Consider the following 14,489-nt stretch of genomic DNA (forward strand, 5'->3'; position numbering starts at 1 on the left):
GCCGTGCTCAGCAGGGAGTCTGCTTGAGATTCTGGCCCTCCACTGCTCCCCCACTCACACACGCACACAGGCTCCCTGTCTCTCTCTCTCTCAAACAAACAAATGAAATCTTAAAAACAACATTTTGGAGAGCAGGTAAATTGCTTCAAAGCTTTTATGGGGCTGGGCAGCCGACACCTGATGGTGGCACAGCCCCGACTGGGGGCTGAAACAGACCGACCTTAAGCATGACCACCCTACTCACAGCCCCGAGACAGGTGGGCCTGGAGGACTCGTTTTTCTCAAACACACGGTATAACAATAAAAAACCGAGAACTAGGAAGTGTTTTGTTTTTCTTCTAGAGGCACAGCACCCAACAGAAAGCAAGGCAAGCAAGGGAGGCACCGTAGGTGGGCGGCGCGCAGACGCTCCTCACCAACTCTGAAGTGGGGCAGCTGCGCGAGGTTGTGCCTGGCACAAGGCACTTTCACAAAATCATCCAACACATGCACGGTGTCAAACTCCAAGCCTTTGGCTTTGTGCACAGTGCCCAAGATGTACTCTGGAAAAGAGAGCACACAGTTAGATGGAGGCTTGGCAGGGAAAGGCAGGAGAGAGGAAGAGACAAGTGTGCCCTTCCTGCCACGCTCCTAAAACTAACGGCGCTTCCACGACCCTTCCTTACCCGCATGTTGCTGGGGGCGGGCAAGAAACGACAGTCAAGAGAAAAGAAAAAGAGAAAGAGAGAGAGAGAAAGATGGAAAGATGGGGAAGTAGCAAATTCAGCACAGGTGGGTTAGTACGTCAGAATCACGTTCCAGAGTCCACAGGGACTTGCCCAGCCCCTGCAGTCTGCAGGCAAAGGGACGGAGCCAAGAGAGCACTGAGTCGCTTGCCCAGAGTCGCACCCAGCAACAGACCCCACGACAGAAGGGCCCCTAAGGAAGAGTGGCAGCTCTGCTCCCCTTCCCCCCCAGGCTCCCCAGGAGTGCTGCAGAGCCCCGTCGGGCACCCCCGGAGATCCCTGCAGGAAGAGGACCATCCGACCGCCCTCCTGCTGGGAGGAACCCATGTTCTCCTCACCTGCAAAGTCCAGGTCTTCTATGTGGCACTTCTCGATCCTCTGCACCAGTTCTGGAATCCGGATGTTATACTTCTCAACGACTGCAATCTTGGCTTCCAGCTCCTTGTCCTCGGCTGCAGTCACATACCTCTTGAAGCCACTGAAGCCTTCTTTGTGCACCCATCTTCTAATAAACTTGTCTTTAATAACGAGGTTCTCTAAGGAGAACACACATTCGGGTTAATATGACAGGGCTCCACTAAGCTCCAGCGGCAGCAGCTCCACATTCCTAGCCAACAGCAGTGCAAGCCTGGGAGATCCGGGTTCTAGTCCCGACTGCATCACTAACCTGCTGTGTGACCCTGGGCAAGTCAGAAAGGACCTGTGCTTTAGCCTCTCCGTCTCCAAACTGAGGCTCAAGGGCCCAACCCTTGACATCCTTACCTACTTCACAGGGATGTGAAATAGCGCAGTGTGGAAAAGAAATACGCTACACGATGTTAGAAATGACCATCTGGGGCCCATGCAGAGGTTTCGGTGGGTAAAGGTGCCCAGGCAGACAGAAAGATGGTGAGGGAAGACAGCCTAAGGGACCGACAATAGGAAGAAATTCAGCCTCCTGAGAGAAGGGTCTGGAAAGAGCTCTCAGTACCTCTGCACCAGGAGGCCTCGGGCATCCCACTCTTGATGGGAAGAGAGCCACACTAGCTCCACCCTTCTCCAGGAGGAAAATACGAATGCTGACTCAGAGCAAGCCTAGCCTTCTCCCATCCCTCGTCACTGGAGTGCTTCCGTCCACTGCACCGGCCAGGAGGGTACTCACGTTTCTTCCGTTCTTCCTCCGGCTGAAGAAGGATCCAAATATCAATGATTCTGTCCAATCCAAAGGATTTAATCCCCTGAAAAAGTTTTTTGGTGGGATTTTTGGTTTTTTGCTGTTTTCCGTTTTGTTTTGTTATTGCTGTTATTTTAACAAAACAAAGGAAAGCAAACGTAGAGATGGGATTTTGAAATGAGACGTTTTCTTGGAAACGGATCTCAAATCGCACCCAAAGCAAACAGACAGCGGGGAACTTCATCAAGCACAAAAGCACTAGGCTATCACAAAGCCTGAGCACTCAGGATTCTCAAATGCTAAGTCCTGGCTGCTACCTCAAACTCTTCCTCTGTTTAAAAAGAAAAGGAGGGCGCCTGGGTGGCTCAGTCGTTAAGTGTCTGCCTTTGGCTCAGGTCATGATCCCAGGGTCCTGAGATCGAGTCCCGCATCGGGCTCCCTGCCTGGCAGGAAGCCTGTTTCTCCCTCTGCCACTCCCCCTGCTTGTGTTCCTGCTCTCACTGTCTCTGTCTCTGTCAAATAAATGAATAAAATCTTTAAAAAAAATAAAATAAATAAAAGAAAAAAAGAAAAAAGAAAAAGGAGGGGAGAGGGAGGCAAGAATCAGCTGCATGCTGCTTTCTGGTCCAAAAAGGGGAACCAAAACCATCTACCTTCCAGGAACAGAAAAATGGCCACGATGGAGGCTACGAGGACACCTGAACAGGACGTGTGGAGTCCTGTTCTAGAAGGATGTGTGATGTATGTTCTAGAAGGTTAGCTCCTGCAGGAGGGGGCCTGCCTGTGTTAGAGTGTAGCCCATTCTACCTAGAAGCATGTGCTGAGCACTGCCCGGGACCACGGCGCCACACTCCAAGGATTTGTCCTCATTTGGCGAAGGGACACATAAACCGTTAACATAAAACAGAGACTGAAATAAGCCAGCATGTATTATAGCTGGAAAGCAGATGTGATCACGAGTGCGGACACATGCTTCAGACAACACGTGGGCGTGACGGAAGGACCACAACGCCTACTGTCTGCCACGTCCGGCATGGGCCACAGTCCAAGAGTGCTATTTTCTTACAATGACAAAAATGCCCAAATTACACTATAACTACTAGATGAATTACTACAGTCATTAATGGAACAATGTGAAAGAAAAGATGCTTAAGTGTTGAGTAAAAAAATGCACACGTTTGTATGTACGCTATAATTGCAATTATGTAGAAATGTGTGTCTATAAAGACAAAGATGTAAATAGCAAAAGGGAAAATTATTATCTGAAATGCTGAGATTTAGGGTGATTTTTTTCCCCTCTTAATTTCCAAAATTTCTGTAACGTGGCTATCTAATCTTTATCCATAAAAAAGAGAAAACTCAGCACATCTCCTGATTATGATTCACTGAGTGTATTTATTGAGTGCCCACATAGTGAGCCCTCAGAAAACACTGTTTTTCACAAAAGAAGTGAATGTTTTTTAGTCCTATCGCTTTGTCTTGAAGAGTTAGAAATGTCATACACGTGTCACTTCATCCTAACTTCCCCGTGAACCAGGTAAAGGAAAGGCATGATTTTTGTCCTAGAGATGGAGAGAATGAGGCACACGAAGTTGTGACTTGCCGCAAGCCACACAAAGTTAGTGACAGAACCAGAGCTAGAACCCAGGTATGCACACCCTCTACATGGAGCCCGCTCACACTTCCCGGCTGTGTTGGCAGCTCCCCTGTTCTTACGCTAACGAACACCACACACCACAACACTCGCAGGTAGCCAGCGGGCAGCCTCGTTGGCAGGGCCAAAGATGAGAAGGGCGTTAGTGTTTTAAAGAGTGGAAGAAAGGATCCTCAGTCCTTACTGGGTCTTTATAGGAACATCTGGCCTACATCATCAGGACAGCCCGGGGCAAAGACTTGAGTCACGGCACAGATGGTGCCCCAAACCCCAGATGCTTGCTTCATAATCCTAATGAAGCCGAATATTTTCATTGGCTAGGCTTGTGCAGGAAGCAGTCAACGGAAATGTACTCTCACCCCAATCAGATGTATCCTCGCAGGGACTTCTCCTTCGGTCACCCGCACAGCCTCATCAAACACGTTGGCATTGGTCCGGGACAACAGGGCCACTTGGCCTTTGGCATCACCTGTAATGCCACCTTTTGGGAGAGAGCACAAACTCTGTGGCAAAACCAAATAAACAGGAAAACTAATTTTGGGAACAAATAAATGAAGACTAACTGAAAGCCTTACTCTGATGGTTTCCTCCAACCAAAGTCTTTTTCCTTACTCGCTTGCAGACATCCAAGATAGTAGCTCCCACATACGCTATTTCCACACCAAACCTGAAACTCTGTGGGAAAACGACAAAACAAACGGAGTCAACAACCCCTCCCTGAAGTAGGTTAGCACATTTCTGTCCCTGTGAGTCCCGGCCTAGCCAAACCCAACTGTTGATTCCTGACTCATAAACCCGCTCACAATCAAATGATCACTGACTTGACTTCTAAGCTTTCAGAACTGCAGCTTCCATCCTGAAACCTTCAGGTTACTATCTTCCTTTACGCCTTGCCCCCAAATCCAAATCTGGGCAATTCTCCCACCACGGGACCTAGACTATTTTTCTCACCACTGCTACCAGCCCAGCTCAGCAAGCTGAACCCCATGCCTCCCCCACTTGGTCTCTCCCTCCCACGGCCAGATGCGTCTCTATGCCTCTGTCAGATGACTCTTGCCCGCAAACCTTCATCAGGCCACAACCTTGCTACAAAACAGGAAGAAGGTGATGCGTGCACTCTGAACAGCCCTCACAGCCCGGACAGCCTTGTTTCCTTTCATTTCCCAAGACCAACGGAAAACTTCTCTTTTAATCAAATCTACCCTTCCTTCCAAATCAACGCAAATGAAAGAGCGTAAATTAAACAAAAGACTGAGGGTGGGCCGGGGGGGGTTCTCCCCTCGCCTCAGAGACTCCCTCAACATCAATTTAAAACAGCCGCCCCACACAGCCAACCCCAAGCACCTTCACTTCCTGAGCATTCCCTGCGCTCCCCGCCTTGGCGCAGGGGAAAACAGTCTCCTGCCCTTCAAAACACGGCCCCATACCCTACTTCCTTGATCACTGCGGCTGGAAAAACACCAAACTCATGGTACTTATTGCCCTCTTCCGTGCACTTATGACTTAAAGTAATAAACTACGATGTGCTTTGGTGAACATCAGTAATACTTAGGAAAACACGAGACTTTCGACAAATAGTACTTTGTTGCTACAGGACCATTCTGAGTGAGCCATAACCCAAAACATAAAATAAAATACCCACGAGTCCACGCTGATACAAACAAATGATTGAGTAAGTGGGAAAGAAGATAAAAATCTTCTTTGCAGAGGAATTCTCAGTAATTTATGTAGATACCCCGACAGCCTCCCACAGACAGGTACTGGAAAAGGGAGGATCGTGACAGCTTTCTCAGACAGCCGAGGACGCCAGGAGTTGTCACGCTCACAGTGGCAGACACAAGTTTTCCAGATTTTTATTTCACTTGAAAGCAAGAATTTTATCTTGGGCAACAGACATTTGTCGGTTGTCTTCCTTGAAGTCACAGCTCACTTGCTTCATTTCTGAGAGAATGCCAAAGGCCCGAGTCTGTCAGCTGCCCTTTCAAGTACGGACAGCAACGACAAACACATCCAGCTGAGCTCACAGCTCAATCCCAAGAGTGCTCTCGGTCAGACAGCCAACACACGTCCACGTGCAGAAGCGCTTTATTCACACCTGCCGCTTGCTCGCACACAATACTAGAGACACACCCAAGGGCCAGCAGTCCATCCAGTCTGCTGTCACACCAGGACGTTCCGGAGGGAACGGTTTTTGTATGTTTGACTCTTCATTTCTTGCGTCGCAAGAAGAGCACAATGATCGCCAGCACCATGTGGTGCCACCACCTTTGCTCACGGGAAGGCGTCAGCAGTGCAAATGTGAACACAGGGACAATGGCCCACGCGAGCGTTGTGAACACGGTTTTGACTTTGCAGACCCCCTGACAGCCACAGAGAACCACCGCTTAGAAGGAAGGATCTGCTACGTACTGGGCGCCTGGCACAGGGTAACCACGGGAAAGCGAGGGTGGGGAACCACAATGCTTGCTTCTACAGTTCTGGGCACTGGGAAGCAGAGAGAGCTCTTACCTGTGTGAGATAGAAGACGTGCGTGTGAGGGACTGTAAACAGAGCATTGACTGCACCACGGAAGGTATAGATCTGTTGATGTGGGTCCCCTACAAAGATTTTCCCACATGGCTGAGACAGAACTATGTTCATGATAGCTGCAACCAATAAGAGGGACAGTAAGAGAGCTGAAGGAATGCCAACTCACAGAGCAAAAAGAAACCATATTTACGACAGAAAGATGAAAACGCTTCATAAAACGAAGCCAGGGCATGCTGGACAACAGAGTTGTCTTTCCTTGTAGGATACGCAGGCAATGCAAAGAAACAACTGTATAATGGACAAGAGAAACCATTTCTAAGCCTAGGAATGCAGATTATTTTTAGTCCCGGATAAATGATGGAGTCTAAAAAAAACCCACATAAGCAAATAAAAAATGAGGCAAATTGTCTTCTCTAACATTGTAACTCAAAGCTCAAAAATGACCCCACAAAGGCACACTATTTTCTATCAGCCACTTGAAAAACACACAACACAAACTGTCCGCTCTAAGTTGACTAGCTTTTCCTACTCAGCATGAGTCTAGGTCCCAATCGCCTGACGACCTATGCTTAGTCAACGTTTTAAGAATAACCGAAGCAAAACATTTACAGAAAAATAAATTTGCCTTGAGTGGTAGGGGGGGCAGTAAAGGACAACTGCTGAAATCCAAAGTGAAATAATAAAGGATTTCTGTGTGACTAAATGACCATTTGCTCCTCTTCTTTATGACAAATAAGAATAATCAACTTATTTCACATGTATGTCCCCTTACATAATCACGATGTTGTTTCTATGTGTTTGAGACTACTGATGTCCTGAATAGTTTATCACCTGGGGTACAGTCCTGGGCCTCATCCACAAAGATGGCGTCAAAAGAGGCAAGCAAAGGCTTGCTCAGCTGCCAGAGTTTCAAATAGCCTAAAAGAAGGGGGCAGTAAGAGTCAGAACTCGCAAGCAGAGCAGTCACATTTAACAGGTATCAAGAGGTGGGAACTGGCATACCATCATGAGTCATTTGGTAAGCCTCTTCTTTGCATTCCCCCAACTTCCGCATGTTGTCCCAGAGTCGGCTGGCTTCAAGGACACCGTTCTAGAAAGCAAGTGATATGGCAAGTCATAGTTTAAGACCCTGGAAAAGAAACCTCCTGAAATCACTTTCATTCTCACATACAGAGGTCCAAACGAAGGCACCATCAAAGCACAGTGCCCCCCTAACCTTCCTCCACCTCCATGACAGGCTTTGAACAATGTCAAGTGCAGAGATGAGTAAGAAGCTGGGGCCATCCGAAGCCCAGTGATAAAGCATCGCTCAAAGAGTACAAGATCTGGGGTGGTTGGGGAGGGGGGAAGAGCACAAGATATGATGAACCAGATAAGGCTGGATTCGTTCTCTAGATTTATGACTGACCACTAAGTCATACAAAGAATGGCCAATGACTGAAAAGACGAGAAAAATCAGAAGAGATTCCTTATCTTTAGATTCTATATCCTGCAGACCCAATGACAATCTCCTACAAACCTTTGGGTAGAAGGAGCCTCATCTGTTGAATTAAGAGGACCAGTGTGCAGATTAAGTAACATGTCTGAGTCCTCTTCACAGAAAATACTACACCTCACGGCTACCACAGGCCTGGGAGTCAGACTGCCTGCTAGCAGTTTTGAAGAAATGAAAGACAAGCAGAACAGTGTATCATGTCGGCTCTTCTCATTTATCCTTGATCCCTGACACTGAAGATATTTAGATACTCACCAGCTTCTCACTCTGTTCAACCATGACTCTCTGTCCTTGGCTGTTCTTACACCAGATAGGCACGTGATCAATAGTCAGCTCCTCGTCGGCCGAGGCAAAGAAGTTTTCTAAAGTCTTACATACTAGCTTGGCCCTTATGAATCCACCTTTCCCTTCAGTGAGGACAGAATTGACCATGAAGGGGGTCAACTTGAAGAGATTCAATTTCTTCTTTAATTGGTACCTGTAATACACATCCCAAATGAACAATATTTGACTGTTACCACTGCAATATGGTATTTAAGTGTCTCCCCCCACTCCAATCCCCTTCCCTACAGTGATACCACCTGGCCACCTTAAATGTCACAATAGGTTAAGGGTAAACAAAAGCCAGAGAAGTTGAACAAGGTCCATGCAAGATTTGAAATGGCTTCATCCAGCTTTCAGGAATTCTCAGATAATAACCCAGAAGATGAAGTGGCTCACAGCAGATGCCATTACGCCATGGTGTGGACTAGATTCCAAGAGGTCCCTGAGGGGACACTCGAGCTCCCTGAAGCTCTCCCATCCAAGGGAATGCTAGTTCAGAGGCCCCAGGAGGCCCAGACGAGCGCCCGTCAGCTGAGTGTGCCCCCACCACCTCATCCAAGGGAAGCCTATCCATCAGACTGGTGAGAGCCTGCACTCCAGACCAGTCATTTGGACCTTCTGTGCCTCAGAGAAATGAGAACTGTTCACCTCAGTAAGACACTATTATTTGCAAACAACATATTTTTACAGGTTAAAGTGCAAATCACTAAAGATCTTTCTATTTCCTGCCTGTAAGTGGAGCTGAAAGCATTCCATTTTCTCAGTGTTGCTGTGTCTAAGTTCATATGTAATCATGATAATCACAACGGGAAAACCAGGAATTAGACAACGATGGTGGTAGCGCCAATGCTCACTTCCGCCCGACGTGTCCATAGGCCATGGAATGAAAGGTTTTGCAGATGACATTGCTGGGGAAGACTAGCTCGGCCTGCTTTGCGATGCTCTTGTTGAATGTCACATACAGAAACCTGCTCTCAGACCACTTCTCAGCATACTTGACCAGGGTAGAGGTCTTCCCGGTGCCTGGGGAAGCCAAGAGGAAAGGAGGTGACCCTCTGACCAGGAAAAACTGTTCCAAAGGATGCCCTAATCAGGTCTTATCCATGCTTATCCTGCTTGAGACCAGACCATGACAAGTTTTTCAATACTGGTAAGGCGTAGTGAAAAGAGCGGCAGATTCTAAGCCAGATTAACCTGGGCTGGGATCGTGGCTCCTGGTTCTAGCTGAGCAGTGAAGGATGAGCCACTCGACTTCACTGACCATCAGTGTACTCCTCAGCCATGCGTGGGTAATGCTGACCTTGTAGGGTCTGGCAGGATAAAGGCAATCATCAGGTACCCAGCAGAGGGACTCAGTAAGAATACCTATTGCTGGCCTAGGCATCAGTAATGCTTCAATGGCAAGAGCATGCAAGTGAGATTCAAGGATGCTTCTGGCCCATTCTGAGCTCTCCAGTGTGCCCTGTCCCTCCACCATTCGTTCGTTCAGTTATCATTCACTTAACAAGTACTTATGAGCACCTACTCCACGCTCAGCTGTATGCTAAGCACTGGGAGTATGTTTAAAAAAAAACCATAAAGCAAGGTTCCTGTACTACAATCTCATTGGGAAAACAATACCAACACAACTGAAACAATGAGAGTATAATGACAACGCAGTAGACCAAAAAAAGAGTATGAATTTGGAAACAAAAAATCTCACCTGTAAAAGAAGAAAAATAGTACCTCTTTCACTACCTAACAGGGCTACTGCTGTGAAGATTAATGACACAGTGCAGAAGTCTTTATAAAATGTGTGTGTTGGCTATACTTATTAAATAATTGGGCACCAAATAGTTAATACAGATGATTAGTTACAGTAAGAATTCAGAGATCACACAGGACTCAAATGGCTAAAGAAGCCTCCACCAAGAAGAAACAGCAATGCTGGGAGTCAGACAGACCATGGCAAAGAAGGTGGGTGGGGGGTGGGAGAAGGCATGCTCTGGGAGAGAAACAGACCCAGCTATGAATTCTAAGTTCTCCACTTATTTGCTTTTAACCTGGGGCAAATCATTGTAATTTCTCTGAGCTTCAGATCCTTACCTATAAAACAGAGATAACTAACCAACCTTCCAGAATGTTGTTAGGATTTAGCACAGTGCCAGGCACTGAATGAATGGTTGCTATTGTTTGTTTGTAGGATATTTAGGCAGAAAAGAAGGAGGAAGGAATTCCAGGTAGAAAATAGTATGAGCAAAGGCTCAGACAAAAGGATAACCAAGTACTTTAGGAGACTGTAAGCACAATTAGTTGACTAAAGCAGGAGAATTACAGACAGCATATTTAGGAATGTAGGTTAGAATCCAGTGCAGGGAGAGCCTCCCAGACTTTACCTGACAGAAATCAGGGAGCTACGGAAACACAGCCTGCCTCTCCGTGAACAATCAGTGCCTGAGCATATACAACAATAAATGACAGGTTGGGTCACTCCTGGTGGTATCTATCCCACAAACTAATTCCTATGAATTATCTGTCCAACCAGGAACTCCAGTGTGGATGCTCCCTGGAGTGGTAAAACAACAACAAAAAAAGAAAAAACCAAACATTCCTTAACTGCTTTTAAAATTATTTAATTGGGATGCCTGGGTGGCTCAGTCAGTGAAGCGTTTGCCTTCGGCTCAGGTCATGATCCCAGGGTCCTGGGATCGAGTCCTGCATCAGGCTCCTCGCTCAGTAGGGAGCCTGCTTCTCCCTCTGCCTGCCACTCCCCCTGCTTCTGCTTGCTCTCTCTCTGACAAATAAATAAAAATAAAATCTTTTTTAAAAAGTAAATTAATTAATTAATTTAATTTAATTAAATAATTTAACTGCAGTAGTTGGATAATAGACCAAGGTAAAGAAATTCTGGCAGGTAGTAGGGAAGAGGGATGCAGGGATAAGAGGCATGAACCTAACTCTGTAATCCAGGAATGGTGAGCTCCCTTACCTGCAAATGCCATAATCTTTACCACCTGGAGAGGTTCCATCTTGTGGCTCAGAATCAGCTGTTGTTCATGTGTAAGTTGGATGGCTGTTTTCTTGCTATAATCATTACAGAAGAGAAATTAGAAAAATAAAAAGGAATTCCAAAGACCAGGTGATGGACTGTCACAAAGCAAACAGGCAGATCGGAGGAACAAAATTAACCAAACGAAAGGCCTCCCCTTGGGGTGATAAACATGTTCCAAAGCTAGTTAATGATGCTGGTTGCACATTTAGTAAATTTACTGAAAATCACTGAATTGTACAATTAAAATGGGTGAATTTTATGTAATGTAAATTATACCTCAATGAAATTGTTAAGACAAAATACCTCTCCTCCTTAAGTATAAGAAGGAACCGAGAATAGAAGACAAAACACATACACACACAAACCCCTATATACATACCCTGGCCAAACTGATGGTTCCTCTTTAACTTGTCTGGCCTGAGTACAGGAATTCTCCTGAAGATACAGGCAATAGAAAATGTTGTAGTGAATCCTAATAGGGAAAAAGCAGATTTAGAGATTTTCAAATTAAGTCACAATCTCTATCTTGTTTTCCCTTAGATGTATTTGGACTCCTTACCATTTCTAAAAAGAAAATATCTACCAATATTTTATGGAAAAAAGGAAAAAAGGAAGGAAGGAAAGGAAAGGAAGAAAGAGTGAGAGAGAGAGAGAGAAAGAAAGAAAAAGGAAGGAAGGAAGGAAGGGATTTTAAATATATCTAGAGCTGACCAAGGCCCTCTTGGAAAGCCCAGCTCTGGAAAGGTGCCTGGCTCCCGTGTGTAATGGCAAAGGAGAGAGACCAGGACATGCTATTTGGGGAACAAGGCACTAGCTGTGACCCTAAGAGACAAATAATCATAAAAGCACTAAGAACCAGCTGAGGGGCGCCTGGGTGTCTCAGTCGTTAAGCGTCTGCCTTCGGCTCAGGTCATGATCCTGGGGTCCTGGGATCGAGCCCCGCACTAGGCCCCCTGCTCAGCGGGGAGTCTGCTTCTCCCTCTGCCTCTGCCCCTCCCAATGCTTGTGCGCTAGTGTGCGCGTGCACACACTCTCTCTCTCTCTGTCAAACAAATAAATAAAATCTTAAAAAAAAAAGAACCAGCTGAAAACAAATGTAAATTCTACTCCAAGCAGTGCGATTTTTGTTCGACATCAACCTACTGTCATCTTATCTTTCTCAGACTCCTTTGCTCTGCTCCCTGCTTCTTGTAAGGTGGTAACTGGTGTAGAAGCATGAAGAACATTCTATCTTTAAAGGTCCCAAAGGAAGGGTGTTACACAGAGAACAAGATATGATTACCAAGGACTGAAAACGAAACAGCCTGCAAGCCACCAAGAGGGGCCCAAGATGACATGGGAACAGTCAGCAGAGGCCCCCAAAATGGGCAAACAGCCTGCTAAAAGCCACTCCAAAGCTCTCTGGGTTCACAATGACCCCAAACTCTCTTCTCCCTCCATCACCAACTGCCCACATTTAGAACATTGCTCCCCATCCCCAGAGTGAAAGTGATCTCTGAGCACAAATATCTTTAATAACACAACACTTCAATCTCCAGCCATATTATCTTCAGGTAAAGCATGAAGAAATACATGAACACAGCAAAACTCAACATATCCTACCCTCCATTCCTCCTCCCTGTCCTTGTGAACATGGAGAGAATCTGCAGGTTCGTATTTGCACTTAAGGACATTATTCACCATTTGTGTATTTGTCTCATCCCAAGCCTCAATGCCATGGTGTGGGACACAACATAACTGACATTTAATAAACTGAAGCATAACTCAGAAACACAGCAAATACTCTTGACATTTCTGGAGCATGTGAGTTCCGTCCCTGAACTCCACCAAGGACGACTGGGCCACAGCTCACATGGTGCCCCCAGCCATGTTCCTCCCAGGGCTCATGGAGTCCAGAGAAAGGAAATCCCCTCTGGGCCTTCTGCTTCCCAGGACGGGCTGCAACAGCACACTGCCTGTCTCCAGGTCGGGGATCAGGGCCCTCTGACAGCTGCCCTTCATGGCGTGGATTTCATTCTGACCTCTCACTGTGGCCTACATCAGCTTCCCTTGTCTGGCTGCTGCCAGCCTCACGGAACCCTGGATCGATCTCCCTCTTCTTCACTACAGTCTTGCCACACTGGACCGCTTCTCTTCTTGTATATACTACATTCATCCCCGTCTTTGGACCCTGAAATTATCTACGCCTTCTGCTAAAATGTTCTCCCCTCAAGTCTTAAAATGTCATTTTAAAACTGACATTCAGGTTTTACTTCAAATGTTACTTCCTCAGAGTGGCTTTTCCTCACCCAATCTAACGTAGTGTTCCCCACCTCCCTTGCTGGTCACCTAGTTCATTTTCTTTGTACCACTTTTCACTCACTACAATGTTCTTGTTTAACGCGCTTACTTAATGCAGTACCTGCCTCCCCTCCCTGGAACACACAGTCCACGAGGACTGGAATAGCGGCTGACTCATTCACGGGGTGTCCTGAGTGCCTGAAAAACGATCTGACATGCAGCACGTGCTTCAGATCTGCTGACTCTCTCCCAGCTGCCCTGTGCACACCTGCTGGCGAGTGAAACCACGACGGTCACTCCGAACGAACTACCCACGTGCTAGAGACGGGAAGGCAGGAGAGACTCAGCCACAATGCTTACATCCCATCCCAAAAGAGAAATGGAGGAGCCAAATCCTAATGCTTCCTTAGGAAAATATAGCCATGTAGGAAGAAGGAAAAGGCTCCTTTTAGCGAGGGGACGTCAGGTCAGGCTTCAACAGCCTTGAGTGTCCGCCTGCCTCAGCGCTGTTTCACAGCTGGACGGCACTTGCTGTTCGCAGGGCACGTCTGGTTCTCACAGCACCTTCCCTTTCCCGCCACGAGCACGGGGCGGGGGCCCTGGGAGATCCACGGCTTGCCCAGCGTGGGGCCTTTCCGTCTTCCTCCCACCGCTTTACCGGTTGCTGATGTTGACCCCCTTCTCCCTCATGGCGTAGAGAAGCACAGCGATGCAATACAGGGTCTCAGTGATGTCTGGCATGGTCACGGTGGAGCTGGGCCTCCGGAGGCAGAACAGCAGCTGCTGGATGTCATTCACGCTGCTGGACAGCAGGACGATGGCCGCTACCAGAGCCCACACATTGACACCCTGTGGAGGGAGGCGGACCAGGGAGAAAAGACGCAGAACACGACTAATAAAACCACATCAGACAACCAGCGGAAGAGCCAAGTCTCAGACTGCCTGAGCCAAGGGCAAACTTCCCACGGGACTTCTGGAAACACGGCAACCTTTCTTTTCAGCCTGGATTCCTTTCTCCTCATCACTTCTGGATTTGAGTTCTTAGTTTTCTTAAAACATTAATAAAGGATCTAACATAGGACCCTGCCTAGAGAGGATACGCCCACCACCCCACCATTCCTCTCCAGGTCAGTGTGAGCCCTCGGGTCCACAGAGACTCAACAGGTCAGAACAAGCTCACCGGGCAACAGTGCCCACTGGGAAGGCACAACAGAGGGGAGACGCAAAAGAAGACAGCGGTCTCTCGGGGACAAAACTAAGACTGACAATTCCTGGGCATTAAGACATCAATCTACAGG

The 14,489-nt window shown here is 47.2% G+C and overlaps 1 protein-coding gene across 2 annotated transcripts in view; it reads right to left on the bottom strand.

Annotated features, from left to right (window-relative positions):
• The window catches only part of FBH1 (F-box DNA helicase 1), a 52,214-nt gene that overhangs the window by 18,335 nt on the left and 19,390 nt on the right, over positions 1 to 14,489 (bottom strand). For both annotated transcript variants that reach the window (XM_021696673.1, XM_021696672.1), the window contains exons 6-18: positions 13,850 to 14,040; positions 11,291 to 11,383; positions 10,849 to 10,943; positions 8,735 to 8,903; positions 7,812 to 8,034; positions 7,064 to 7,151; positions 6,893 to 6,979; positions 6,041 to 6,177; positions 4,108 to 4,207; positions 3,892 to 4,013; positions 1,867 to 1,942; positions 1,064 to 1,261; positions 417 to 542 (exon numbers count right to left, since the gene is read on the bottom strand). In XM_021696673.1, coding sequence (XP_021552348.1) covers positions 417 to 542; positions 1,064 to 1,261; positions 1,867 to 1,942; positions 3,892 to 4,013; positions 4,108 to 4,207; positions 6,041 to 6,177; positions 6,893 to 6,979; positions 7,064 to 7,151; positions 7,812 to 8,034; positions 8,735 to 8,903; positions 10,849 to 10,943; positions 11,291 to 11,383; positions 13,850 to 14,040 — 1,705 coding nt within the window. The remainder of the gene's footprint in view (positions 1 to 416; positions 543 to 1,063; positions 1,262 to 1,866; positions 1,943 to 3,891; positions 4,014 to 4,107; positions 4,208 to 6,040; positions 6,178 to 6,892; positions 6,980 to 7,063; positions 7,152 to 7,811; positions 8,035 to 8,734; positions 8,904 to 10,848; positions 10,944 to 11,290; positions 11,384 to 13,849; positions 14,041 to 14,489) is intronic.

Source organism: Neomonachus schauinslandi, chromosome 5, assembly GCF_002201575.2.
Source record: "Neomonachus schauinslandi chromosome 5, ASM220157v2, whole genome shotgun sequence".
Taxonomy (NCBI): Eukaryota; Metazoa; Chordata; class Mammalia; order Carnivora; family Phocidae; genus Neomonachus; species Neomonachus schauinslandi.